General features: G+C 48.1%; 1 protein-coding gene across 2 annotated transcripts; it reads left to right on the top strand.

Moving 5' to 3' along the window:
* The first annotated feature begins 5,505 nt into the window (after positions 1-5,505).
* LOC131763222 (trem-like transcript 2 protein) lies at positions 5,506-14,439 on the top strand. Of its 2 annotated transcripts, none has more exons than XM_067043137.1 (5): positions 5,506-5,655; positions 7,758-8,078; positions 10,621-11,011; positions 12,113-12,219; positions 12,521-14,439. In XM_067043137.1, exons 1-5 carry the CDS (start codon positions 5,604-5,606, stop codon positions 12,613-12,615), a joined length of 966 nt encoding a protein of 321 aa, XP_066899238.1. In that variant the 5' UTR covers positions 5,506-5,603; the 3' UTR covers positions 12,616-14,439. The 2 variants fall into 2 exon arrangements, with proteins under 2 accessions (XP_066899238.1, XP_058931195.2); XM_059075212.2 differs by having other exon boundaries at positions 5,546-5,655; positions 10,621-11,041; positions 12,521-12,615.
* The last annotated feature ends 10,742 nt before the right edge of the window (positions 14,440-25,181 follow it).

Raw genomic sequence — 25,181 nt, 5'->3', positions numbered from 1 at the left:
TCACATATTATATGAGGCAAGACTTGAGGTTCACTTTTGTCCTTGATCCAGTTGTTTAAGCATCAATTTTTTAAAAAGACTTTTTTTCTCATTTAATTTACCTTTAGCAAACATTGATTTACTGTATATGCAGGCCTATTTCTGGATGCTCTATTTTATTCTATTGATCTATTTGTCCTTACACGAATACCACGCTGTCTTGATTACTGTAGCAAATATTTACATCAGCTAATGTAAGTATTTCAACTTGTTTTTCTTTTTCAAGATTGTTTTGGCTATTCCATAACCTTCGCATCTCTGTATAAATTTTAGGATCATATTGTTAATTTCAACAAATAAAATGTCTATTGACTGATGAGTGGATAAACAAAATGTATATCCATACAATGGAATATTATTCAGCTATTTAAAGGAATGAAGTACTGATATAACGTCGCAGAAAGTACTGCTACAACATGGCCAAATCTCAAAAACACTACCCTAAAGGGGTCGATCACAAAGCACCAATACTGTATGATTTTGTTTTCTTGAATTGTCCAGAATAGGCAAATCTATAAAGATAGAAAGTAGTGGTCACCTGGGGCTGCAGTGTGGGGACAGGCAGGAAAAGGGAGAGTGATAAGCTGGAAAATGGCCTTCCCAAGGATATCCACATCCTAATACCCAGAACCTGTGAATGTTACCTCATATGGCAAACCAAGGGTCTTTGCAGATGTGGTAAGTTAAGGATTTTGAGATGGGGAGATTATCCTGGATTATGTGGCTGGCACTAAATGCAATCACATGTATCCTTATAACAGGGAGACAGAGGGAGGTTTGAACACACACAGAAGAGGAGGTGATGTGGAGATGGAACAGAGAGATTTGAAGATGCTGGCTTTGAAGTCTGGAGTGATACAGTCACAAGCCAACGAATATTGGCACCCACTGGAAGCTGGAGGAAGCAAGGACTAGATTCTTCCCTAGAGTCTCTGAAGGGATCACAGCCTTGCTAATACCTTGATCTTGGATCAGTGATACTGACTTCAGTATCACTGAAGTATCACAGCCTCCAGAACTGTGAGAGAATACATTAAGCCACCACATTTGCAGTAATAGGAAACTAATACAGGATGTGACTGCTAATGGGCGTGGGGCTTCATTCTGGGTGATGAAATGTTCTAAAACTGGACTGTGGTGATGGTTGTACAACTCAGTGAATATACTAAAAACCACCGAAGTGTATACTTTAAATGGGTCAATTTTATATTATGTGAATTATATCTCATTAAGACTGATATAAAATGTTTGTGGGGACTTCCCTGGTGGTGCAGTGGTTAAGAATCCGCCCGCCAATTCAGGGGACACGGGTTCGATCCCTGGTCCGGGAAGATCCCACGTGCCGCAGAGCAACTAAGCCTGTGTGCCACAACTACTGAGCCGGTGCTCTAGAGCCCGCGAGCCACAACTACTAAGCCCATGTGCCATAACTACTGAAGCCCGTGTTCCTAGAGCCCACGCTGTACAAGAGAAGGCACCGCAATGAGAAGCCCGTGCACCACAACTAGAGAAAACCTGCGCGCAGCAACGAAGACCCAGTGCAGCCAAAAATAAATAAATAAAATAAATAAATATATTTTAAAAAGCCATGTTAGACTAAAGAGCCCTCAAACTCATTGAGAAGAAAACAAACAAATAAAAACTGAAAAAAATCTGAAGAGACCCATCTCAAAGAAGATATGTTGATAGCAAATAGATACAATAAAATATATTCAGTATCATTAGTTATTAGAGAAATGCAAAATAAAATCACAATGAATACTACTACACACTATTAGAAGGGGAGAAAAAATACCCGACAACAATAAACTGCTAGGAAGGATAGGGAGCAACAGGAAGATCAATGCAAATGCAAAACGGTGCAGCCACTTTGAAAAATAATTAGTCAGTTTCTTTAAAATTAAACATAATCTTACCATACAACTCAGCAATTTCACTCTAGGTAGTTACCCAAGTGAAATGTAAACCTATGTTCACACAAAAACCTGTGTATAAATATTTGTAGTAGTTTAAACAAAATATATTTATTTATTTATTATACAGCAGGTTCTTATCAGTTTATTTATACATATTAGTGTCAATCCCAGTCTCCGAATTCATCCCACCCCCACCCCCCTGCTCTCCCCCCTTGGTGTCCATACGTTTGTTCTCTCCATTTGTGTCTCTACCTCTGCCTTGCAAACCAGTTCATCTGTACCATTTTTCTAGATTCCACATATATGCGTTAATATACGATATTTATTTTTCTCTTTCTGACTTATTTGGAATAGCCCCAAACTGGAAACTAAATCTGATTGTCCCTGAACTGGGAGGGATATGTATAAACAATTGTGATACATCCACACAATGGGGTCCTGCCTTGAAGTAAAAAGAAACAAAGTACTGATATACTCAACACACAACATCTCAAATGTGTCATACTAAGTGAAAGAAGCCAACTTAATATGCTTGGCTGGAGAAAAGGGAACCCTCCTACACTGTTGGTGGGAATGTAAGTTGGTGCAGCCATTATGTAAAACAGTATGGAGGGTCCTCAGAAAACTAAAAATACAGTTGCTACACGATCCAGCAATCCCACTCCTGGGCATATATCTGGACAAAACTATAATTCAAAAAGATACATGCACCCCTATGTTCATAGCAGTACTCTTTACAATAGCCAGGACATGGAAACAACCTAAATGTCCACTGACAGATGAATGGATAAAGAAGGTGTGGTACATATATACAATAGAATATTACTCAGCCATAAAAAAGAATGAAATAATGCCATTTGCAGCAACATGGATGGAACTAGAGATGATCATACTAAGTGAAGTAAGTCAGAAAGACAAATACCATATATCACTTATATGTGGAATCTAAAATATGACACAAATGAACTTATCAACCAAACAGATATAGACTCTCAGACAGAGAACAGACTTGTGGTTGCCAAGGGAGAGGGGGTTGGGGGAGGGATGGATTGGGAGTTTGGGATTAGCAGATGTAAGCTATTATATATAGAATGGATAAACAACAAGGTCTTACTGTACAGCACAGGGAACTATATTCAATATCCTGTAATAAACCATAATGGAAAAGAATATAAAAAATGTATATATGTATAACTGAATCACTTTGCTGTACAGCAGAAATTAACACAATATTGTAAATCAACTATACTTCAATAAAAAAATATGTTACACACTGTACCAGTCCATTTTTATAAAATTCTGGAAAGGGCAAAACTATAGAGGGAAAAAAAAAAAAAACCAGACCAGTTTCCTAGGAGCTGAGGGTGGAGCAAGGGGAGGACTAAAAAAGGACAGGAGGAAACTTTGGCGGGTAATGAAACACTTCTGTATCTTGATTACGGTGGTGGTTACAAGTTCCCATGGAACTTGTAACAAACTCCCAGAACTTTCTACTGAAAAGGGTGAATTTTACTCTATGTAAATTAGACCTTAATTTTTTAAATCCAAAATAGAAAGACACAAAAATATCCTGCTATGTTAAATGATTAAATGATTTTGTACATAAAAGCCTAATTAATGTATACACATTTTTAGAGATTTTGATAAATCCTTCCAAATTTTCCTTGGAAACATTGGATTCAGTTTATACCTCTCTGGCAATGGAATGAGAGCATTTGGGTTTTTATATCGTTATCAACACAGCTATCAGTGATTGCACTTTTCACAAGGCCTCACTCAGGGCTAGGGACACAGCAGGGATTTAATAGAAGCATTTATTCCAAGCACATGAAGTCCCCACAAGAGATAAATGAGATTTTCTCCGAGTCCCGAAGCCATTTACTGTTCTGATGGAGGAAAGAAAGGAAGGAAGATACCATGTGTGTTGGGAGGAGAGACAGCCTCTGAACTCAGGGGTCTGAGGAGTAGTGTTAAACCGGGGGGGGGGAATATGAAAAAGGATGGGTGAATAAGGAAAGCACACTATGTCTTATGGGGGCTGAGAGGTCTGAAGTGACAACTGTATCTCATTTCTATACCCCAAATGCCCAGCACCAGGCACAGCACATAAGACTGTAAGAACAAACAAACTGATGAGTGAATGAATGAATGTTGAGACTAAAATTTGGGATCAGCAAAGATAAAACTTCCTTGATTTGGGGGTTCAAGCTCAGTTTAAGACTGTGGCCATGCAAACTTGAGAACGTTTTACTCTGAGTTCTATCTAACGAGAAGAAAGTCGGCATAGGTGAGTAGGGGGAGGGCACATAGCCATGAGGGTCCACCTGGGTCCCCACACGCATAGGAGCCTACCGCACAACTCCTGGATGTCAGAAGTCTGTCCTTCTGATTCTCAGCCCTGGGGACTGAGTGAAGGGTGGGGTCTTGGGCCAAATGCTGGGTCATTTTAGCTGGAGCTGGGCGGCTGTATAGGAGAGATAGGGTTGGTTGAGAGGAAGTTGAGTGCGCATGCCTGTGTGCTGGCTGGGGGCTGGAGCAGGGGAAGAAGGGGCAGGGGGCGTGGTTTCTGGAGAAGAGGTGGGGGAGGGGAAGCATTGGGGCTGCTTTAGGAAGGCTGCAGCAGGGAGCCGGAGTCTGGACAGAGCTGGTGGGTGATTAGAGATGTTGGTAGGAGAGGCAGAGAGAGGGATAAAGGTATGGAGATGTGAGCATTGAAAAGGAGAGGCAGCTGCCGCTTGTGTAAGTATGAGACAGTGCATGAGTGTGTGTGTGTGTGTGTGTGTGTGTGTGTGTGTATGAGAGAGTGTGTGAGTGTATATGTTTTTGTGTGTGTGTGCGCGAGCACACGCATACGTGATAGCATAGGGGCTCCTCCCTGAACCCAAACTTTATGCTCCGAGTCTTACAATTTGCACCTTCTTTTCTCCTGTCACTCTAACCATGACAAAAATAAGGTTGCATCTGAGCATGGAAGGGGTTATTTGCAAGTTGTGAGCATGAGTGACTGTTCTGACCAGCCAGGAGCCTGGGAGAGAGAGAGGCGGCAGAGTGCCAGAACGAACACACATGCACGAATGGGTGCATGAATAAACAAATGGGAGTTTACAAGAAGCTCCCTGTGAATGTGGGTTTGTGAAAAACGTTGGGTCTGAGATGCCCCACCCAAGCCCCATAGCCTAGATCTCTGGGTCTCTGAGCCCAGAGAATTCCAGGGAAGTCTGTGCCTGTGGTTCTAGAAACCTCACACTAGCCCCCTAGATGAATAACTGGCTTCAGAGGATGTTATTCCTAATGGACCAGATTCCAGGAGGGAATCCAAAGAGGGTGAGGAGTCTTCTGACCCCGAGAGCACCCCCGTGGGCTGGGAGGCCCTGGACCGGGTGGAGCAGCCACACCTGCCTGAAGTTTTGAGTAAGAGGGGGTGGAAACTGCACCAGCACCGCCCTCTCGCAGGCCCTGCGGGCCCCTGCGGTCTGCTGGTCACAGTGGGTCCCACAACTTCCTCACTTCCCTAAATGGGCAACTTCATATTTAGAACCCCAGGTCTTCCCTGGCAGCCCCAAGTGGTATGTCCAGCATAGGCCTGGGGCCCTAACCTTGGACCCCTGCCCCCTGCTGGACTTGCACCCACCTCCACTGCACGGGGCCATGGCTCCCACCTTCCTGCTGCTGCTGCTGTGGCTCCAGGGCCCTGTCGCAGGTGAGAGGGTGGGTGGGTGGCTTACGGGGGAGGGAATGGTCTGCTCCTGGACCCCCTTCCTGCTTTGCCTTGCTCAGTGATCTTGTGGGGTTGGAGGAGGATGAGATGGTCTGGCTGAGCTCGTAGCTCCCCACCAGAGACCAGTGAGAAGGTGCCCTCCTAGTATCTGGCCCCGGGCAAAGCTAACCCAGGCCCCACAAACTAAGATAAAGCTCTGGACCCTCTCTGCATGGGCCCCTTTATCTGCCTGTCTTCCTCGGGACCTCTGACCAGGGCCACTCCACTTCCTCACACACAACAAGCCCTCGTCCCTTGGCCTCTGTTGGGAGAGCCCTGTTTGGTTCCTATGGGAATCATTACCTTACGTGTGTGCGCTTTGAACTTGCTTTTTCTTGGAATGTTGATGCCACAGCCTCCGTCCCTACCCCCTGGCCTGGGGTGGGGGTAGGGAAGCAATCCCTGAAGCAATCTCTCCCACCCCACAGCTACTAAATGCTCCTTGAGGGGGCCTCACCCAATCCTGTCTTGCTCGCTGCCATGACAACCAAGTTACCATTTCCTGTTCAGTTCTGGGCACCTCCTGTGTGAGGGGTGGAAGGTAGGCACACATAAACAGAGTGCCCTGGAGACCCGTACCAAGGTCGCTGTACGCTTCTCCCAGAGAGACCCGCTTTTCCAGGGCAGGTTTTGGGTCCCCCAAACCTGCCACCTGCCAAATAATTGAGTTGGATCATTCTGTTTAACTTGCATGGGACAAAGGGATACAAGAGAGGGCGTTACCTTACTCCAAACCTCAACTCTAGTGGCAGCTGGGTTGGAAACTAAGGTGGATGTCTGGGGTGCTGGGCCCTTGGCTATCTAGATATCCCAGCTCTGGGTTCCATTGGGAAAGTCTGGAGCAACCTGAATTTGGGAGGAGACGTGCACTGAGCATGTACTACATTCAAGGCACTGTCGTGGGGTACAGTTCTCAGAGCCAGCCAGAGACAGATAAGAAACAGAGACATTAAGTGATCTGCTCACATGGTTAGTCAGTGGTAGAACCTGAGTTTTAACCTGTTTATTTAGACTCCAAAATGCTGTCCATTCTGTCCTACTGGGGAGAACTATGTGCGTGTTTGCAGAAGGCTCGGAAGGTGTTAGAGGAGGAAATGCCAAGCTGAGGGTGGGTAGAGGGCTGGAGAGCCCTCACTGCAGCTTTCTCTCTCTCCCTGTCCCCTGATTCACCACCCCAGCCTTAGTTCTACCCTGTCCCCATCAGACCACGGGTTATGAAGCTCACTGACCACATCTTCTTCCTAGGCGTAGAAGGCAACATATGAACAGTGAATAATTGTAGAATTCTTTGGTTTACACTCCACTGGGCGTGTATATAAATGTCTGGGCGTATCGGATCTACGGGTTTTAGGTAACTGGAATATTTTAAAATTAAACATCACCTAGAATGAACTCAGACAACTTGCTATTTAAAAGGTGACTAGAGTAAACCTGTTTGTGAAACAAATAACTATTCTTAATATTTTCAAAGATTGAATTTTCTTATCTACCTAAGTTCGTTGTGCTCTGGAATTTCAGAATGATGACTTGTGTTTGTGTCTGTGTCTCTGTCTCATTGAGGGCAGGACCTGACTCTTTCCCACAAGACCCTGAAGACAGGGCTTATTACTCTCCCATCAGACTAGAAAATGCCGCAAAGAAAACGGCTGCATCTGCTGAAGTTCCCTGAGTGTAAGGGCTGAGTTTCCTTCGTTAGACTAGGGGCTCCCTGTGGGCTAGGCCTGTGTCTCCACCATCAGACTGGGAGTCCTTGGAGGGCTAGCCCTGGATCTTCCTCATCATTTTAGGACTCCCCAGGGTCACAGGACTACTGTCTTCCCCATCAGTCTGGGAACTACAGGGCAGGGCTAGTGTCTCCTCCAACAGACCAAGAGCTCCCCGGGGGAGGAGCCTGTGTCCCCCTCCATCGGAGTTGGGCTGTATTTCCTCTTCACACTCTTGAGTTCCATGACAGCAGAGCAATATCCACCTCCTCTCCCTTCACCATGAGCTTCGAGTTTTAAGATGCTTCCTTCCTCCTCTCTCAACAAGTCGTGTCTCCCCAGGTGCCCCTGTCGAGAGCGTGTACTCCAAAGTGCGGCATTTTGAAGGGGAGACTCTGTCTGTGCAGTGCTTCTACAAGAGCCGCAAAAACCACATAGAGGGTAAGGTTTGGTGCAAAATCAGGAGGAAGAAGTGCGAGACTGTGTTCACCCGTGTTGGGGTGCAGGGGCCGCGCTATTTGCTGCAGGACGATACCCAGGCCAAGGTGGTCAGTATCACCATGGCGGCCCTGAGGCGCCAGGACTCGGGCCGGTACTGGTGCATGCGCAACAGCTCTGGCATCCTCTACCCTCTGATGGGCTTCCTGCTGGAAGTGTCTCCAGGTGAGCAGGCCTGCTGGGGCACTGGGATTCTGGGGGGGTGTCCTTCCCGCCCTGTACTCCACTGACATCAAATATAACAATAATAATAATCCATCAATAGGCATGATGTACAGTGGAGTTTTCACAGCTCCTTTACAGACACCTTCATGGGCATTCTTGTCACCCTTTTACAGATGAAGGAAATGAGGTCTAAAAAGTCCTTGCGGCTCTGACTTTGTCCAGGGTCACAGAACTAGCAAGTGGACGAGATGAGATTAGAACTCAAGGCTCTCTGTGCTTGTTTTATTCAATCATCTGTTCAATATATATTCACTGAGCCCTGATTCTGTGCCAGGCACTATTCTAGGCTCTGAGGATACAGTGGTGAGCAAAACCGGACCCATTCCTAGCCTATGGGAGGTGACAGGCAATAGTACATTGTCAGATAAACAGTTGCAGATAACAATAAATGTTCTTAAGAAAATAAAACAATGTGATGAACTAGAAAGTTCAGTGGTGGTGGGAGCTACTGAATTAGTGGGGAATCAGAGAAGACCTCCCTGAGCAGATGACATCAAGCAGAGCCTGCGTGTGATGAGAGCTTTCTAGCCCTGTTGAAAGTGGGTGATTCAAAGGGCTTTCCAGGTGGGGAGAATTGCACGTGCAAAGTCCCTGAGGTGAGAAGAAGCTGGTCCATATTGAGTGTGTGGCAGAGTGATAGAAGATGAGGTTGGACAGGCAAACAGCAGCCCTAAAGTCCATGATTTGGGCTTTGAGTTTTATCCTAGGTAGAATAGGAAGCTATGGGAGAGTTTAGAGGAGGTGATATTGTGCCTTGTCTTTAAGGTTATCAAAACTCTCCCTTGAGTGTAGAAAAAGAGAGGAGGGCCAAGAATGTAGCCCTGTGCTCCTTCCACATTTATAAGATGGGAAAGGGTGAGGAGTCAGACAAAGAGCCTGCAAAGAGCAGCCAGTGATTGTGAAACTTATTATCCACCCTTCCCTGTTGCCCTAACCCAACTGCATCCCCATCTTCTGTTGGGTCTGAGCTAGGGTAACTGCTGTCTCTAAGATACGGAGCAAATCTCATTCCTTCCCTCTCCGGTTCTAATTTAGCACTAGGGAAGTAGTCGAAACCAATTTATTGAAGTCTTAATTTGTAGGGATACAAACATGAAATGGTTTTATTTTTCCCTTAGTGTATCCCTCTGTTGTGCTATGTCAGATCTCACTTTCCATCTCTTAACCACAGTTTGGGGTGATTCCAACTTTGCAGACCTTTTCAATGATTAGGAAATAAAAAATGCACAGGCAATTAAAAATGCGAATCTTCTAGCAATATATGCTCTTCCAGTCCCCCTTGAAAACCAGGTTTATGGCCCCAGGCACTTGAAGTGGAGAAGGGGGACTGCTGCTGTCCAACTCCCCCTCCTTCATCTCAGGAGGTAGGGGAGGGGTACTCCTCTCCATCACCTCCTCCTGGTCCTGCCCCTCCCAACCCCTTGGTATATTGAAGCAGGGATGAAGGAGAGGGAAACGGCTGTGTGACTTCACTGACCCTTGTAGGAGGCCTCTCTCTGTTGGATGTCACTCCTTTTCAGCCCACTCTTAGATCCTCTGTGGCCAAATGCTGGCTCTCCCAAGGCACCTGTGTATGAGTTCTTTGAAAGGTCCTTTGGGGGTCTTCACACTGCTGAGTAGGATGATGTGGGAGATCTGGCTCCAGATCAGCCCCTTCTCCCATCCCCACCCTCACCAATGCCACTTGTTCTGGTTCCCCTGCCCAGAAAAATGGGCGCCTTCCGCGGTGACCATCTGGCTCTCAGGAGTGCATCCTTGCATGCATAGTAGTGGGATGCAGCAGCAGCCAGCAGCAGCCCTCTCCCCCTCACCATCCCTCTCTCTTTGTTTTCCTGTTCCCTGATGAGAAAGACTCAGCACTGCCTTCTAGACTGAGCCCTCACAGCTCCTACAACTCCCTCCTCTTCCACCATCCAAGGTCCAACCTTCTTCCAGAAAATGGGATGATAAAGGCCTGAACTGATGCATGAAAGTGGCAGGACCAGTTCCTGTGTCTCTTAATAAGCCCCCAAGGAAGGCACCTGGCCCCGCTGCTCATGGCGTTCTTTGGGATCTGGGCCTTTGATGCTTCCTTGTCCTCATCTCTGGATCCCAGTCGCCAATCATGGAGCAACTGGGAAAGTTCATGCTCAACATCAGAGCAGAGAAATCTCTGACTTACAGGAATGAGGAAGGTCCAGGAAGTGACAAGAGAGATGGGGGTGGGGAGGGAAGTGTCCTCTTGGCCCAGGTGGCCTGACAGGGGACACTAAAAATTTTGTGAAAGACTCTTCCTTCTTTTCTGTGCCTACTTCCTCCTCCCTGACCTGACCCTCTGAACAAGCACGCACCTGGTCCCTCAGCAGAGCAGAATCCTAGGTCCAAGGTCAAGGAGCAAGACAAGGACAGGTCCTACCCAGACAAGTATGTGGGCTGCCGGGAGCTGCTTCCAGCACCAAGGCCCCCGACTCAGTCTCACCTTCCTCCCTCTCTGGTCCCTCAGCCTCCACAACCAAGAGAAACACTCCTCTTACGAAGCTGCCCACCATCCTCCAGAGTGGAACTGTCGTCACAGCAGGCCCAGCCCTCACCTCAAGCCCTGATGCCCCTTTCACCACCAGCACGACGGTGTTCACACCTGGACTCCTCACCTTGGCTAGACTCTTGCCCTTCCCTGCCTCAGGGAGCATCAGACTGACCTCTGTGACAGGCTACGGCTTCACTGGCACCAGCCCCTCCACCACGGGGCCCAGGAGGACCATGGGGTCCCAGACAGTGACTGCGTCTCCCAGCAATGCCAGAGCCTCCGCTGCTGGCCCAGCCTCCACTCCCACTAAGGCTGGGCACCTGTGCACCATGGGATCGCCCACCACGGGAATGTGCCCCACTGGCAGGTCTCTCCTCAACCTATTATCCCCCAGCAGGTACCCGGGGGGGGCCTGGGTTGAATGCCATTTTCCCAGACATGGCAACAGTTCTTGGTGCCTGAACAGACCCCAACGTGAAATGTTGCAGCAGACCAGCCCCTTTTGCCCACCAGGAACTCAGTTTGGCCTGTTGCTGAATGGGAGGTGGGAGAGGGAAGCTGGGATGGACATGGGACAGAAATGATGGCAGTGGGAAAGGAGGGCAGGGGCTGGGTCAGCATGAGGCTGTGGATGAAGAGGAGAGGGTAGGGAGACAAGGGGAGCAGCCTGGGGAGTAGGAAGTGGGAAATGGGGACACTTTAATTTGGGTTCCCTGAGGTGTGAACTCTGAGACCAGGATTCACATTGTATCTGGAACACTGGAAAGAGCACGGGGAAGTGAGACAGGGAAGGGAAGGCAGCAGATAAGAGAACTTACTGAGGCTGGTTATCACTGTGGGCAGCAAGAGCTCAATCCCATTGGGGAGACTCTAGGGTCCAGTGTCTAGCAGCTACCTGGCGGGCAAGGGAGCTGGGGTATTTATACCCCCACTCTGTTGGTTATTGGTAGAGGGCTGCCTGCCATGTGTGGCATGGAGAGCACCAGTGACAAGAGAAAGCCCTCAGGCCCCCAAATTTTTAAATGGAGCTGCTGAGGACAGGTGTACATGGAAGTGATACAGCAAGGGAATATAGGCAGGGCACCTATAGCATCTGTTCCAGAGGACAAAGGTGGGAAGTGCCATCCTCAGTCACCACGAGGAGAGTAAGAATGTTGGTCTCTTCTGTCAAAAATGGGGGTCTCTTAGAGCCCTTGTCCTCAGCAGATTTGGGGGAATAATGGAGGAGAGGTACTAAAGTGGAGAGATGCTTCCCTTCACTGGGGGCAGGGGACTTCATCTCCTGACCTCTGAGCACCTCACTTCCTTCTCCCACAGGTGGGTCCCCAAGGAAGAGAGGCCATCACTCCCCGCGGGGACTGGCAGGTTTCCTCGGGTCCCACTCCTCTCCTGTGATGTGCAGAAAGACGTGGGCCAGGGTGGGGCACCCTGGTACTCACCTCCTCCGCACTCTGTCCTGTCTCCGCAGGCACCAGGACTTCTATCCTGCTGTGCTCGTGGGGGTGCTGGCCTTGCTCCTACTGCCTGTGATGCTGATCGTGGTCTATGGGTTCTGGAAGAAGAGACACATGGGAAGTGAGTAGAGCCCACCCTCCTGGCCCCCCGAGGACAGAGCACCTGGGGGTTTGACACCCTTTCCAAAGTGCCCAACTGCCCTTGGTCCCCAGATGGTGTGTCCTCCCCTGTGTCCAGTCAGGAGGACCGTACAGCACCCAGGTGAGGGAGGTGGGTGGGCAGGCAGCGACAGCTCAGCGCAGCCTTCTGGGGCTGAGCCACCAGGAAGCGGAGGGCGGAGGCAGAGGGGCTGGGCTGGCCCAGGAGCTGTGGGTGGTGAGTAGGAGGACCTCCCTTTTCATCTCTGTCCCCATCCTCACAGGCTACAGCATGTGCCGTGATCCTGCCAGATCCTGGAGGGACCCAGACACAAGACCAGAACCTCCGTGGAAGCCTGCTTGGTCTGAAGCCACTTAACTGTATGGTGGGGGTGGGGAGCTTCTCCCAGAGGGGTCCCGGGAGACCAGAGGAGGAGTGACGATGGGGACCTGTCTGGATTGGAGCCAGGCTGGGGATGAGGACTGTGCAATGCTGGACTCAGGCCTTCCCAGAACCGGAGGCTGCACTGCATCCTCTCAGGTCCCCTGGGCTGCCTGGAACCTGGCGGGGGGAAGGGGGCACCAAGCGGGAAGTCCCTGGGGGTGTGGGGGAGCCACTGAGGTGATTCTGCTGAGAGCCACAGACTCCTGGGCCCTGGATGGCAGAGAAGCCCCAGGTGTGCTGTTTGCAGACAGAGACCTCAGCTCTCATCGGCCTTGGAACCTCTTACTATCAAGCTGATGGGGGGAGGGGTGGACAGCTAGGGCTGCCCTCTCCCCACCCGGGGCTCTGTCCTCAGTTTCCCTCTGCTCTTTTCAAGCGTCCCCATGCCCTTGGGGGAAGAAAGAGTCCAGAAACAGCCCATGTCCCAAGGGTCCCACCCTGGAGGAGAAGAAGGAACAGTGACTAAGATTTGGGGGTCAACAAAGGTGTTGGGGATCCCAGAGCTGTCCAAGCCCCCCACCCCCTGGGCCAAGTGTCCTCTACGGGGCCTCTGGATGGGCCCTGATCTGACTGTGGCTGCTTGTCCGTCAAGTCCTGGGAGCCAACAGAGCCCACACTCCCGCTGCTGCTGCCTGCTGGCTGGCCCCTCCAGGGAAAGCTGTGACCGGGCAGCTGAGAGCCCCGTACCCGCAGGACCAGCCTGTCCCTAGACTTGCAATGCAGAGGCTGATCAGGGCTCTCTCCCCAAGTTCCCATACCCTGGCTCCGGGTCTGAGCTCCTGAAGACAACAGGGGGCCCTTGAGGGTCCACTGGAGGGGAGGCCATGGCTCAGAGAAAGGGGTGTCACCTTCCCTCTGGGGACTCATTGTCCCCTGGGAAAAGAGGACCCACTGGTGACACAGAAAAGACAACTCAGAGCTGACGCAGCCTGAAGGACTGCCTGGGCCGGGAGGGGCAGGGAGGATGGAGCCAAGGAACCTGGGCCAGGGGCCCAACGGCCGAGGGCGTCGGCCCCTGCCTCACTGGCTCGTGCCGCAGAGTTGGCTCCTTCTGTGGCGAAGGCTGAAGAATATGGACTGGATTCCTCCCCTAGGGAGGGGTATCCACCAGCCTGGAGCCACTGGAATGAGAGACTGGGGGTAGATGTGGCCTCTCTGCGCTTGGCCTCGGGACACAGCCCTCCCAGGTTGGAGGTCAAATGTCACAGTCAGGGGAGTGACACAGCTGGGGCCTTGGTGGGCAGCCAGCGTGCAGGTGCCACTCCAGGATGGAAGTGGGGAGAGAGGAAGGGGCAGGGGGCAATCCTGGGGGACAGCAGGGAGGCAGCACCTCTTTCCTATGTCCTGCAGAAGGCACTAGAGGGGAGACTCAGAGTGAGGAACTGACAGACCTGGTGCCAGGACACATACACACACACACACACACACACACACACACACACACACACACACGGTGATAACCGTCCTCCTGATCCCGGTGTGTAACTAGGACGGGGTTTACTCCTCCCTAAAACCACACGCTGACGGCCCTGCCCTGGCTAAGAGCAGGATGTTGGTAGGTGCAGAGTCTCAGGACCGGGACCCAGGGATGCCACCTGTCACTGTGGGACCCTGTGCAAGTCACTAACCGTATTGGGCCTCATTTTTCCTCTCTTGTGAAAGGGGACACTAATTCCTACCTCTCAAGACTGTTTTCAGGATAAAATGAATGAACACGAACCTCATACACTGAGTAAAAGCCTCATGCTGCTTGGTCCTCCAGTTCTTTTACGGGTCTAATGCTTGTCACATTCTACTTTTAAAACCATCGGATCCTATTGCTCTGTTTTGTACTTGATGGGAAGGGGCTAGGGAGGGTATGTGGGGACATGGTCTGGTCCCAGGAGGTGGGTCTGGGCCTAGGCAGAGGCCTTTGTTACTTGATGTCAGGTAACAGGTAGCTGTTAGGTGGACCGACCATCCTTATTTGCCCAGGATAAGGGGCTTCTGGAACCAGGCACACCTCCCACACGTGGAGCCTGCTCCCATGTGAATCCATGGTAAGGAAGGACACAGGGTGCTGAGAAGGAGGTGCAGACCCCGCCCGCAGCTTCCCAGCTCTTACGGACCAGGTTGGCCTCTTTGGACCTCCAGGCTCCAGGACATTTTACCCAAACCCTGGCCCCTTACACCCTCCTTCTGTTTGCCCTTCTCCCCGGAGCTCCAGGGGTATCCAGATCCCCAGCAGATCCAGGGCGGGCAGGTGCAGGGCAGGGGTGGGTATCAGGCCAGGGCTGCTATTGCCTTTGGTGGACGAGACGAGGAGTCTTCCTTAGCAATGGACTGAGCCCAGGGGACATACCTGTGAAGGGCTTCCTGTCATGGCCAAGGGAAGGAACAAATACAGGAAGCCCAGCACCCACGGGATGTTCCCTCTGTGAGCCCTGATCTGATCCCACAGGACATACGTGTTCTTGCTGTGAGGCCAGCAGGCAAGCCTGAGGTTCACAGTCCCAATGGCTGCAAATGTGCTTTTCACTCTGCATCACCCTGCGTGGGTGCACGCTGCTCTGTGCAGCCTGGCTCCTCCTTCAGGCTGATGGGCTTCATGCCCCTGTGCTGGGAGTAGTGAGGGTGGAAGGCAGCCTCATGCCTGGGGCAGACCCTTCCCAGGGCAGCCCCCCTACCCCCACCGATTGACACGGGGGGGGTCTGAAGCCCCGGCACCCCCTGCCGCCTTGGCAAGTTCTGAAAGGTATCCCATCTCCAGAATGGTTCTCAAAGTGACCTGAGCTTCCTGTGACCCAAGGGCAGCCTGACCTCTCCTGCCTGTCTTGCTTCCCCTGCCCTACTCTTCCCCAGCCTGGTCCCCGAGCACCTTAAACTTCCTGGTGCTAATTGCTGCCGCACAGTCTGCTACCCACAAGCCCAATCTGCCCCTCTGCTTGTTTACGGGGTTGTCTCTTTTCTTTGTTGTTTCTCTATTAACCATAAACGGCCTGTGACAGTTGTTTTTCTGTAGCTCATATAAAGACAAGTTTAAAAAATGTGTTTCATTAGTGTGGCCTTTCAACAAACACTATGGAGTGACTACGGCAGGCTGGGAGCTGGGGCATATGGATGACCCGAGGGGCAGAGATCCTTTCTCCTCCTCTCTCCCTCCCCTTCCTTCTGCACCCATCTCCCTCTGCCCCTCCCCTCTGATGTTCCTGCCCCCAGCTTTGTTCTCTCCCACCCTTGCCAGGGACCCTCCCTGCACCTCCATTCCTGGAAATGACTCTCCATCTCCCTTCCCCTCTTCCCTCAGTCCCCACGGAACTTCCCAATTTCCAGGCAGGCCTGGGCGGGAAGTCTCGGACCCCTGGGGACCTTGGAAGTGTCCCCTAACTCTGTCATTCACCTTCAGCCCCTGCTTTTCTTCGGTGGGGAGGAGAAAGTTGAGGCTTGGGAGGAAGTGGTAGGAGAGAAGGGAGAAAGAAGGAGGAAAGGTAGGTTCTTAATTTGTTACCAAGTCCAAGCTCGTACTTCTTGCCACACGACAAGCCAATCCATGGAGAGACAAGTTGTTGGGACGAGGAATAGCGATTTCATTTGGAAAGCCAGCAGACAGAGAAGAAGGTGGACTAGTGTCTCGAAGAACCATCCAAGCTGAGTTGGAATTCAGGCTTGCTTTATACTAAAAGGGGAGGGGGTGTGGCTGGTGGCTGCAAACTTCTTGGCGCCAGCCAGACCCTGGAGGGGATGTGAAAATCCTTTGTACTTGTAGTTGTCCAAGCAGGTCAGGTCACCATGTTCCTGTAAATCTCCAACAAGACAAATGTGATTCTCTGTTGTGCAACTTTGTATCTCTATATGAATAGAAAAGTGTTATACCTTTAAAGGTCAGAGACTTGAGAATGGGCTATTATGTATATTTCAGGCTATAGACAACATTCTTAACTCCATGCAAAAGCAATAGAATACAAAGGTGAAAGTAAAAGAAACAGCTCCAATATAGAGTCAGATTTGTTCTTCTGTATTACAATTTCACCATGGTTTCCTCCTGGGCGTTTATGGCTTTCTCCACCCCAGAGGGAGGGAGACAAGCTGATGGAGAAGAGGCTGGGCACAAGAGAGCCAAAGTCCCCTGGAGCCTCGATCTAGTCTCAGATGTAGCACCTGCAGCTGAGGGTCCCACCTATAGGCCAAGGTCTCCCCCTCTTCTCCAGGCAGGCTTCAGTGGATGGGCTGAATCCCCCTGGCTCTGGGTTTCTCTCCTCAGGGAAAAGCCACGCAGGGAAATATCAGCACATAGTTCTACTGTATTAACCACCGTTCCAGGCTCTGGACAAGCCCCGCCCCAGTAACTTTGATTCTCTAGCCAGGGTGACCTCAGCTTGGGCTTCGTCCATGGCTGAACTCAGGGCAAAGGACTGGGAGTTCTATTGGTGTGGAATCTACGAGTCTTCCAGGAACTCTGGTCTCAGAACCATCTGTCTGGTATATCCCAGGGTGAGTTCCTTTCCTCCTTTTGTGTGCCTCTCAGACTTCCTGAATCACAAGGTGTTAGGGCTGGAAAGGACCCTAAAAATCACTTCCTTCAACCGTTTCATAGCTGAAAACTAGGGCCGCTTCCTCGAGGTCTTTGGTTGGTCAGGGGCAGAGCCAGCACCAGAACTTAGGCCTGCTATAGCTTTCGGTACGTTCTTCTTTTTCCCGTCACACACATTTCTCTGAACTTTTTTGTTGCTACCAACAGGACTCCTCCACTGATGTGTGAGGATTGCCGAGTTTCCTCAGGCTTGAACAAGACTGGCTTATTGGTCCATTCTCAGGCATCCCTACCCCGACCCTGACCCCCCACTTTCTCTCAAAGGGCTGTGCTCGAGATGGGTCACAGGTAACTGGGTGAGAGTCAAGAAATGTGGACTGGCAGGAGACAGCCAGGTAATGAGGCAGACATAAGGCCCTGGGGGTGGAGCTGAGAGGTGTAGCAGCCGAGGCCTCAGAGGGCCTGGACTTGCCCCTGATAGTAAGAGACCTTACATGTCAGAGTGGGAACTTTGGGGTCATCCCTAACCCAAGGCCCTCAGTATTCCTCCTGCAAACTTCAGAGTTGCAAAGCATCCCCTGCACTCTCTGCAATGGTCAGGGCTTGAATGACACCTTCCCAGACTCCTGCCCTATGGGAACCTGTCCAGCCGTTTGGACACCTGAGGACCCAGATCAGCAGCTGGGTCATTCACTGCCCAAGCCGTGGCTCATTCCCTTCTCCATGTAGGGCATGGGGCTAGGCTCCGGGAGGGGAATCAGAAACCTTGAGACCCCATCCTCAGCTGCAGGAGCCCACAACCCAGCCAGGAAGACAGACAAGTAAATAAAGGATTATGATGCTGGGTGGTAGGTAACATCATAGAAGCATGCTGGGTGGAGGTCCAGTGAAGAGAGGAACAGGTTGATGGAGAAAGCCAGGGTTTGGACTCTCCTGGGGGACTCCCCAGAGGAGGTGACACCACCTGGGCCTTGTTGGATGAGCAGGAATTTATCCAGGGGAGACAACACAGGTTGGGAGGGTGGAGGGAGCCATTAAACATTGAAAGTGCATGACGTGTTCAAATGAAAACAGAAGAGACCATAGAACACATCCAATATACAAGTGACAGTGTGATGCCTAATCTAAAATTGTGGCACTTCACAGTGAAGGAAATCCAACACTACTGAGCATAACACCTCCATTCATCTGCAGGGCCATGTGTGGCCTCCTCTTACCCAGGCCTGGGGGCTAGAATTGGGGAGCCCTGGAGTGTGGGGCAAATAGATAAGAATGCTCCCCTCCCCGTCACCTCCTTCAGCTTCAACACTGCTCACCAGCAGGAGCACCAGGAGGACCACTGGTGCCATCAGCCCTGTCATTGACAGGCACTGTCCCCTCACCCCTGTCCTCTCAGCCCTTCATTTCCTCCCACATGCTGCTGACTGTGCCAAATGCCTCCAGCTACCACATTCCCACAGGTAACCAGGCCCTTGGGATGAAATGGAGTCAGACAGTTCGCTTCCGGTCACTTCACCTCTTTGAGCCTCAGTTTTCTCATCTGCAAAATGGGACCAATAACATTCCAACCTTCATCTGGGGTTCTTACCTTTGGCACTATTGACATTTGGATATTATTCTGAACATTTCTTTGTTGTGAGGGCCCATTCTGTACATTGCAGGAGATTTAGCAGCATCCCTGGCCTCTACCCGTTAGATAGCAATAGCACAAATACCCCCAGACTTCACAGTTGTGGCAACCAAAACTGTCTCCAGACATTGGCAAGTTTGTCTTGGGGGACACAACCTCCCCCAGTTGGGAACCACCATTTTACAGGGTTGTTGTAAAGATTAAATGAGATCATGGACTCAGAGGGCCCAGTGCCAGGCATGTGATCAGGGCTGCTTCTTTCTCCTCCTCCCCATTCCAGCCCTTCTCTATCTTTCAATACAAGCAGGGGAGCTATCCCGGAGCCGCAGGGGTCTAGGGAAAGGGCACACTCTGTGGTTACTACCACCCATGGCCGGATTTCTTCTCTAACCCCGCCTGATGGTTTCCAGGTGGATGATGACAGAGGAGGTGGCACAAGTGAGCGTCACTCACCCCGCCTTCCTCCTGGAGGAAGACCTCCTCCTCACACACCTTCCCACTGGACCTCAGACCACCCTCCCTTCTCCTCTCCAAACCCTCACTCCATTTCTGGCCATGACACAGGTCCCATGGGCAAGGCTGACATCTCATTATGGCTGAGGGCAAGCAAGGTCCTGTCTAACAAAAACATTCCCAAACGAGCTGTCTGAGCAGGAGGCAGTGAGATTGCAGCAGAGGCTGCGTGACTCACTGGGATTTTGCCCAGGGGGCTCTAGCATCTGGTTGGCAGCTGGATTCGATGACCTTTTACTTCACCCTGGAGAAGTGATGAATCTGCAAGTCCAAGTAATCTTTCCCATGATGTGGCAGGACATCACCCTTCTGCCCACATGGCCTGGAGTTCCCAGAGTTCTGAGTCATTCCTTGGGGGAACTTCTGTCTCTGTGTGACCATAGAAAAAAGAATAGGTGAATATACATCAAAATATCACTACGATTATCTCTGGGCAATGAGATTAGAGGAGGGAAGGAAAATTCCACTCAATAAAATGAAGAGGTCTGGCTCTGGAGCCAGATTATGTGGATCTAAATCTAACTTCTACCTTATATGAGCTGTGTGATCCTGGGTAAGTTGTTTAACTTTTCTGGATCCCAGTTACCTGGAACAATAATATTATCTACCTGATGGGTAATAAGGTAACACATGTAAAGTATGTGTTTGCCTAGCACATAGTAAGCACTCAATAAATGTTAGTATGTTTTAAGTGGTGGAATTATGGACAACTTTTACCTTTTTAGAGTGAATTTTCATATATTTTTCTTTTTTCTTTTTTTCTTTCTTTCTTTTTTTTTTTGTGGTACGTGGGCCTCTCACTGTTGTGGTCTCTCCCGTTGCAGAGCACAGACTCTGGACGCGCAGGCTCAGCAGCCATGGCTCACGGGCTCAGCCGCTCCGCAGCATGTGGGATCTTCCCGGACCAGGGCACGAACCCGTGTCCCCTGCATCGGCAGGCGGACTTTCAACCACTGCGCCACCAGGGAAGCCCATTCATATATTTTTCTGATAAAAATTAATTGAATATAGTTTTAAAAAGATTTTATAAATGCTGAATACATTTTACATAGTTATTCTTGTAATAGCCATAATCTCCCTTTAAAGCTGGGCACCACCTAAGTATGGCAGCTGATCCTGGAGGAAATTCCATGTGGCTTGAAGGTACGATGTTTCAACTGCACAAGAAGTATTTACCAAGTAACTGTTGATATCATTTGCTGTATGTCATCTACTTAGTAAGCACGGTTAAATCTTGAGTCTTATAATTTCAATACTAGGTCTTTAAAAATTATCTAATTTTTCTAAATTGAGACTTTAAAAATTCTGCTAAAAATTTTTTTGGAAACAAGTAAATTTTGCAGCAACTAATTTGTCTTTATGACTATTTTTGCTTTCTACTCTAATTAAGGCACAATTTATTGCTCCAGAACTCCTGTGGATGTCTCAAAATTTAGAGTAATTTTAAAAGGATCTCATGACCAGATAATGTTAGGAAGGGCTGATCTAGATGCACATTGGTCTCAAGATTTATTTCCTTGTTGATCCCTGACTACCCAACACACTCTGGGTGTAGAGGGAAGGACTTGTGACCTAGCTTAGACAAGGGCATCCCAAGGAAACAGTGCCACCGTGTGGGGTCCAGTCTGTGCTAGAGGTGGGAATCTTCCCCTCCCTGCAGAACTTTTTCTTTCTTTTCAGAAAGGCTGCAATTCTCTAATAATTCTCTTTCATTTTTAAGGCATTATGCATCCAACTATGGCAAGACAAATTTCAGTTGGCAGATCTCTGTGGTCAAAGCCTGGCCTGATTTCTACCCTGATGGGCATTCTGACTTCTCAACTCGATCTTGGACCAGAAGCCCAAGTGTGCCTTTCTGGATGAGATGGCCAGATATGTCCCAGACTTTCTCTGATGACTCATTTGAGGGCCTTCTTTCACTCCCCAAACACAGGTATTAACATTCTAGAATCCAGCCACTACAGATTTTACAATATCAACATCACTTCCACATCTAGCAACAAAGAGGAACTGCCTCTTGTTTATTGCATCTCCCTAGCACCTGGCGTGGTGCTTGGCATATGGTAGGTGCTTGGAAAATATTTGTAGAATAAATGAATGTGCCCCTGAGAAGAGGGCTCCAGCCTCTCCCATTCCCTTCTATAAGAGGGAAAGGAATGCCAAGAAGGAGGGGGCATTTATAGGCCAAGTTCCCTTCCACCAACAGATGGCTTACACAAAAGGGCTGACTTATCAATCATTTTAACAGGGTTCTTTACAGAGGAGCGGGCAAGGATAAGGGAACCAGTAAGGGAAAGGATCGTGATGCATCCAAAGACAGGGAGCTGTTAACACCCCCACACTTGAAAGAGCAGGGAGAAAGAATTGTGTTATTGGAACTGAGTGAGCGCCAGAGCCATGGAAGAGGGACCACCAATAAGAGCTGTAGCTACAGAGGAAAGCAGCCCCTGTTTAAACCATGGCAGACGTGGAGGGAGTAGGGGGAAGTAAAGATCCCAACTTGTTTCTCCTCCTGGCCTCCAAACTCTTGCCAATATCTTCCCTTGACTCGACCCATCAGTAAGCCAGTAGGCTGGAAGCCTGGGTGATGCAGTCCAGAGGGGGTCAGTCTCCTTGGGACAGAGCAGGACTAAGCAGAAAGAACACGGGTTGGTGGAGCGGGGCAGGAGAGGAGAATAACCAGCACAGTGGTCAAGGATGTCAAAGGCAGCAGAAAAGCCAAGAAGGGGAGGACTGGGAGGAGGCCACTTGTGACTTCTAAGGATCAGATTCAAAGGCACAGTTGAAGAACATGAACAGCAAAGCCATCTCTAAAATTTTTTTAAAATAGAAGAAATACAAGATAGAGAAGCAAGAAGAACTACAGTTCTGCAGCCTGTGGAAGGAAAACCACATTCACAGAAAGAGAGACAAAATGAAAAGGCAGAGGACTTTGTACCCGATGAAGGAACAAAATAAAACCCCAGAAAAACAACTAAATGAAGTGGAGATAGGCAACCTTCCAGAAAAGAATTCAGAATAATAATAGTGAAGGTGATCCAGGACCTCGGAAAAAGAATGGAGGCAAAGATCAAGAAGATGCAAGAAATGTTTAACGAAGACCTAGAAGAGTTAAAGAACAAACATCTAGAAGAATTAAAGAACAAACAAACAGAGATGAACAACACAATAACTGAAATGAAGAATACACTAGAAGGAATCAATAGCAGAATAACTGAGGCAGAAGAACAGATAAATGACCTGGAAGACAGAATGGTGGAATTCACTCTCACGGAAAAGAATAAGGAAAAAAGAATGAAAAGAATTGAAGACAGCCTAAGAGACCTCTGGGACAACATTAAACCCAACTACATTCGCATTATAGGGGTCCCAGAAGGAGAAAAGAGAGAGAAAGGACCCAAGAAAATATTGAAGTGATTATAGACGAAAACTTCCCTAACATGGGAAAGGAACTAGCCACCCAAGTCCAGGAAGCACAGAGAGTTCCAGGCAGGATAAACCCAAGGAGAAACATGCCAAGACACATAGTATTCAAATTGACAAAAATTAAAGATAAAGAAAAATTATTAAAAGCAACAAGGGAAAAATGACAAATAACATACAAGGGAACTCCCATAAGGTTAACAGTTGATTTCTCAGCAGAAACTCTACAAGCCAGAAAGGAGTGGCATGATATTTTTTAAGTGATGAAAGGGAAGAATCTACAACAAAGATTATTCTACCTGGCAAGGATCTCATTCAGATTCGACAGAGAAATCAAAAGCTTTACAGACAAGCAAAAGCTAAGAGAATTCAGCACCACCAAACCAGCTCTACAACAAATGCTAAAGGAACTTCTCTAAGTGGGAAACACAGAGAAGGAAAGGGCCTACAAAAACAAATGCATAACAATTAATAGGAACATACATATTGATAATCACCTTAAATGTGAATGTATTAAATGCTCCAACCAAAAGACACAGGCTCGCTGAATGGATACAAAATCAAGACCCATATATATGCTGTCTACAAGAGACCCACTTTAGATGTAGGGACACATACAGACTGAAAATGAGGGGATGGAAAAAGATATTCCATGCCAATGGAAATCAAAAGAAAGCTGGAGTAGCAATACTCATATCAGATAAAATAGGCTTTAAAACAAAGAATGTTACAAGAGACAAGAAAGGACACTACATAATGATCAAGGGATCGATTCAAGAAGAAGATATAACAATTATAAATATATATGCACCCAACATAGGAGCACCTCAATACATAAGGCAACTGCTAACAGCTATAAAAGAGGAAATCAACAGTAACACAATAATAGTGGGGGACTTTAATACCTCACTTACACCAATGGACAGATCATCCAGACAGAAAATTAATAAGGAAACACAAGCTTTAAATGACACAATAGACCAGATAGATTTAATTGATATTTATAGGACATTCCATCCAAAAACAGCAGATTACACTTTCTTCTCAAGTGCGCACGGAATATTCTCCAGGATAGATCACATCTTGGGTCACAAATCAAGCCTCGGTAAATTTAAGAAAATTGAAATCATATCAAGCATCTTTTCTGACCACAACGCTATGAAATTAGAAATCAGTTACAGGGAAAAAAAGGTAAAAAACACAAACACATGGAGGCTAAACAATACGTTACTAAATAACCAAGAGATCACTGAAGAAATCAAAGAGGAAATCAAAAAATACCTAGAGACAAATTACAATGAAAACACGACGATCCAAAACCTATGGGATGCAGCAAAAGCAGTTCTAGGAGGGAATATAAGCCTACCTAAGAAATAAGAAAAATCTCAAATAAACAATCTAAACGTACACCTAAAGGAACTAGAGAAAGAAGAACAAACAAACCCCAAAGTTAGTAAAAGGAAAGAAATCATAAAGATCAGAGCAGAAATAAATGACATAGAAACAAAGAAAACAACAGCAAAGATCAATAAAACTAAAAGCTGGTTCTTTGAGAAGATAAACAAAATTGATAAACTTTTAGCCAGACTCATCAATAAAAAGAAGGAGAGGACTCAAATCAATAAAATTAGAAATGAAAAAGGAGAAGTTACAACAGACACCACAGAAATACAAAGCATCCTAAGAGACTACTACAAGGAATTCTATGCCAATAAAATGGACAACGAATTTGTCCAAAGAAATGGATAAATTCTTAGAAAGGTATAACCCTCACCCTCCAAGACTGAACAAGGAAGAAATAGAAAATATGAACAGACCAATCACAAATAATGAAATTGAAACTGTGATTAAAAATCTTCCAACAAACAAAAGTCCAGAACCAGATGGCTTCACAGGTTAATTCTATCAAACATTTAGAGAAGAGCTAACACCGATACTTCTCAAACTCTTCCAAAAAATTGCAGAGGAAGGGACACTCCCAAACTCATTCTAAGAGGCTACCATCACCCTGATCTCAAAACCAGACAAAGATACTACAAAAAAAGAAAATTACAGACCAATATCACTGATGAATATAGATGCAAAAATCCTCAACAAAATACTAGCAAACAGAATCCAACAACACATTAAAAGGATCACACACCATGATCAAGTGGGATTTATCCCAGAGATGCAAGGATTCTTCAATATACGCAAATCAATCAATGTGATACACCATATTAACAAATTGAAGAAGAAAAACCATATGATTATCTCAATAGATACAGAAAAAGCTTTTGACAAAATTCAACACCCATTTATGATGAAAAACTCTCCAGAAAGTGGACATAGAGGGAACCTATCTCAACATAATAAAGGCCATATATGACAAACCCACAGCAAACAACATTCTCAATGGTGAAAAACTGAAAGCATTTCCTCTAG

Source organism: Kogia breviceps, chromosome 10, assembly GCF_026419965.1.
Source record: "Kogia breviceps isolate mKogBre1 chromosome 10, mKogBre1 haplotype 1, whole genome shotgun sequence".
Lineage (NCBI taxonomy): Eukaryota > Metazoa > Chordata > Mammalia > Artiodactyla > Physeteridae > Kogia > Kogia breviceps.
The sequence above is the reverse complement of the archived record's forward strand: the minus strand, read 5'-3'. Positions and strand labels throughout refer to the sequence as shown.

Excerpts from the sequence above, each read along its gene's own strand:
- LOC131763222 (XM_059075212.2), top strand. The coding sequence starts at position 5,604 with ATGGCTCCCACCTTCCTGCTGCTGCTGCTGTGGCTCCAGGGCCCTGTC. Across the intron at positions 8,079-10,620 it reads CCTGCTGGAAGTGTCTCCAG|CCTCCACAACCAAGAGAAAC; the intron begins GTGAGCAGGCCT and ends CTGGTCCCTCAG. Across the intron at positions 12,220-12,520 it reads GAAGAAGAGACACATGGGAA|GCTACAGCATGTGCCGTGAT; the intron begins GTGAGTAGAGCC and ends CCATCCTCACAG.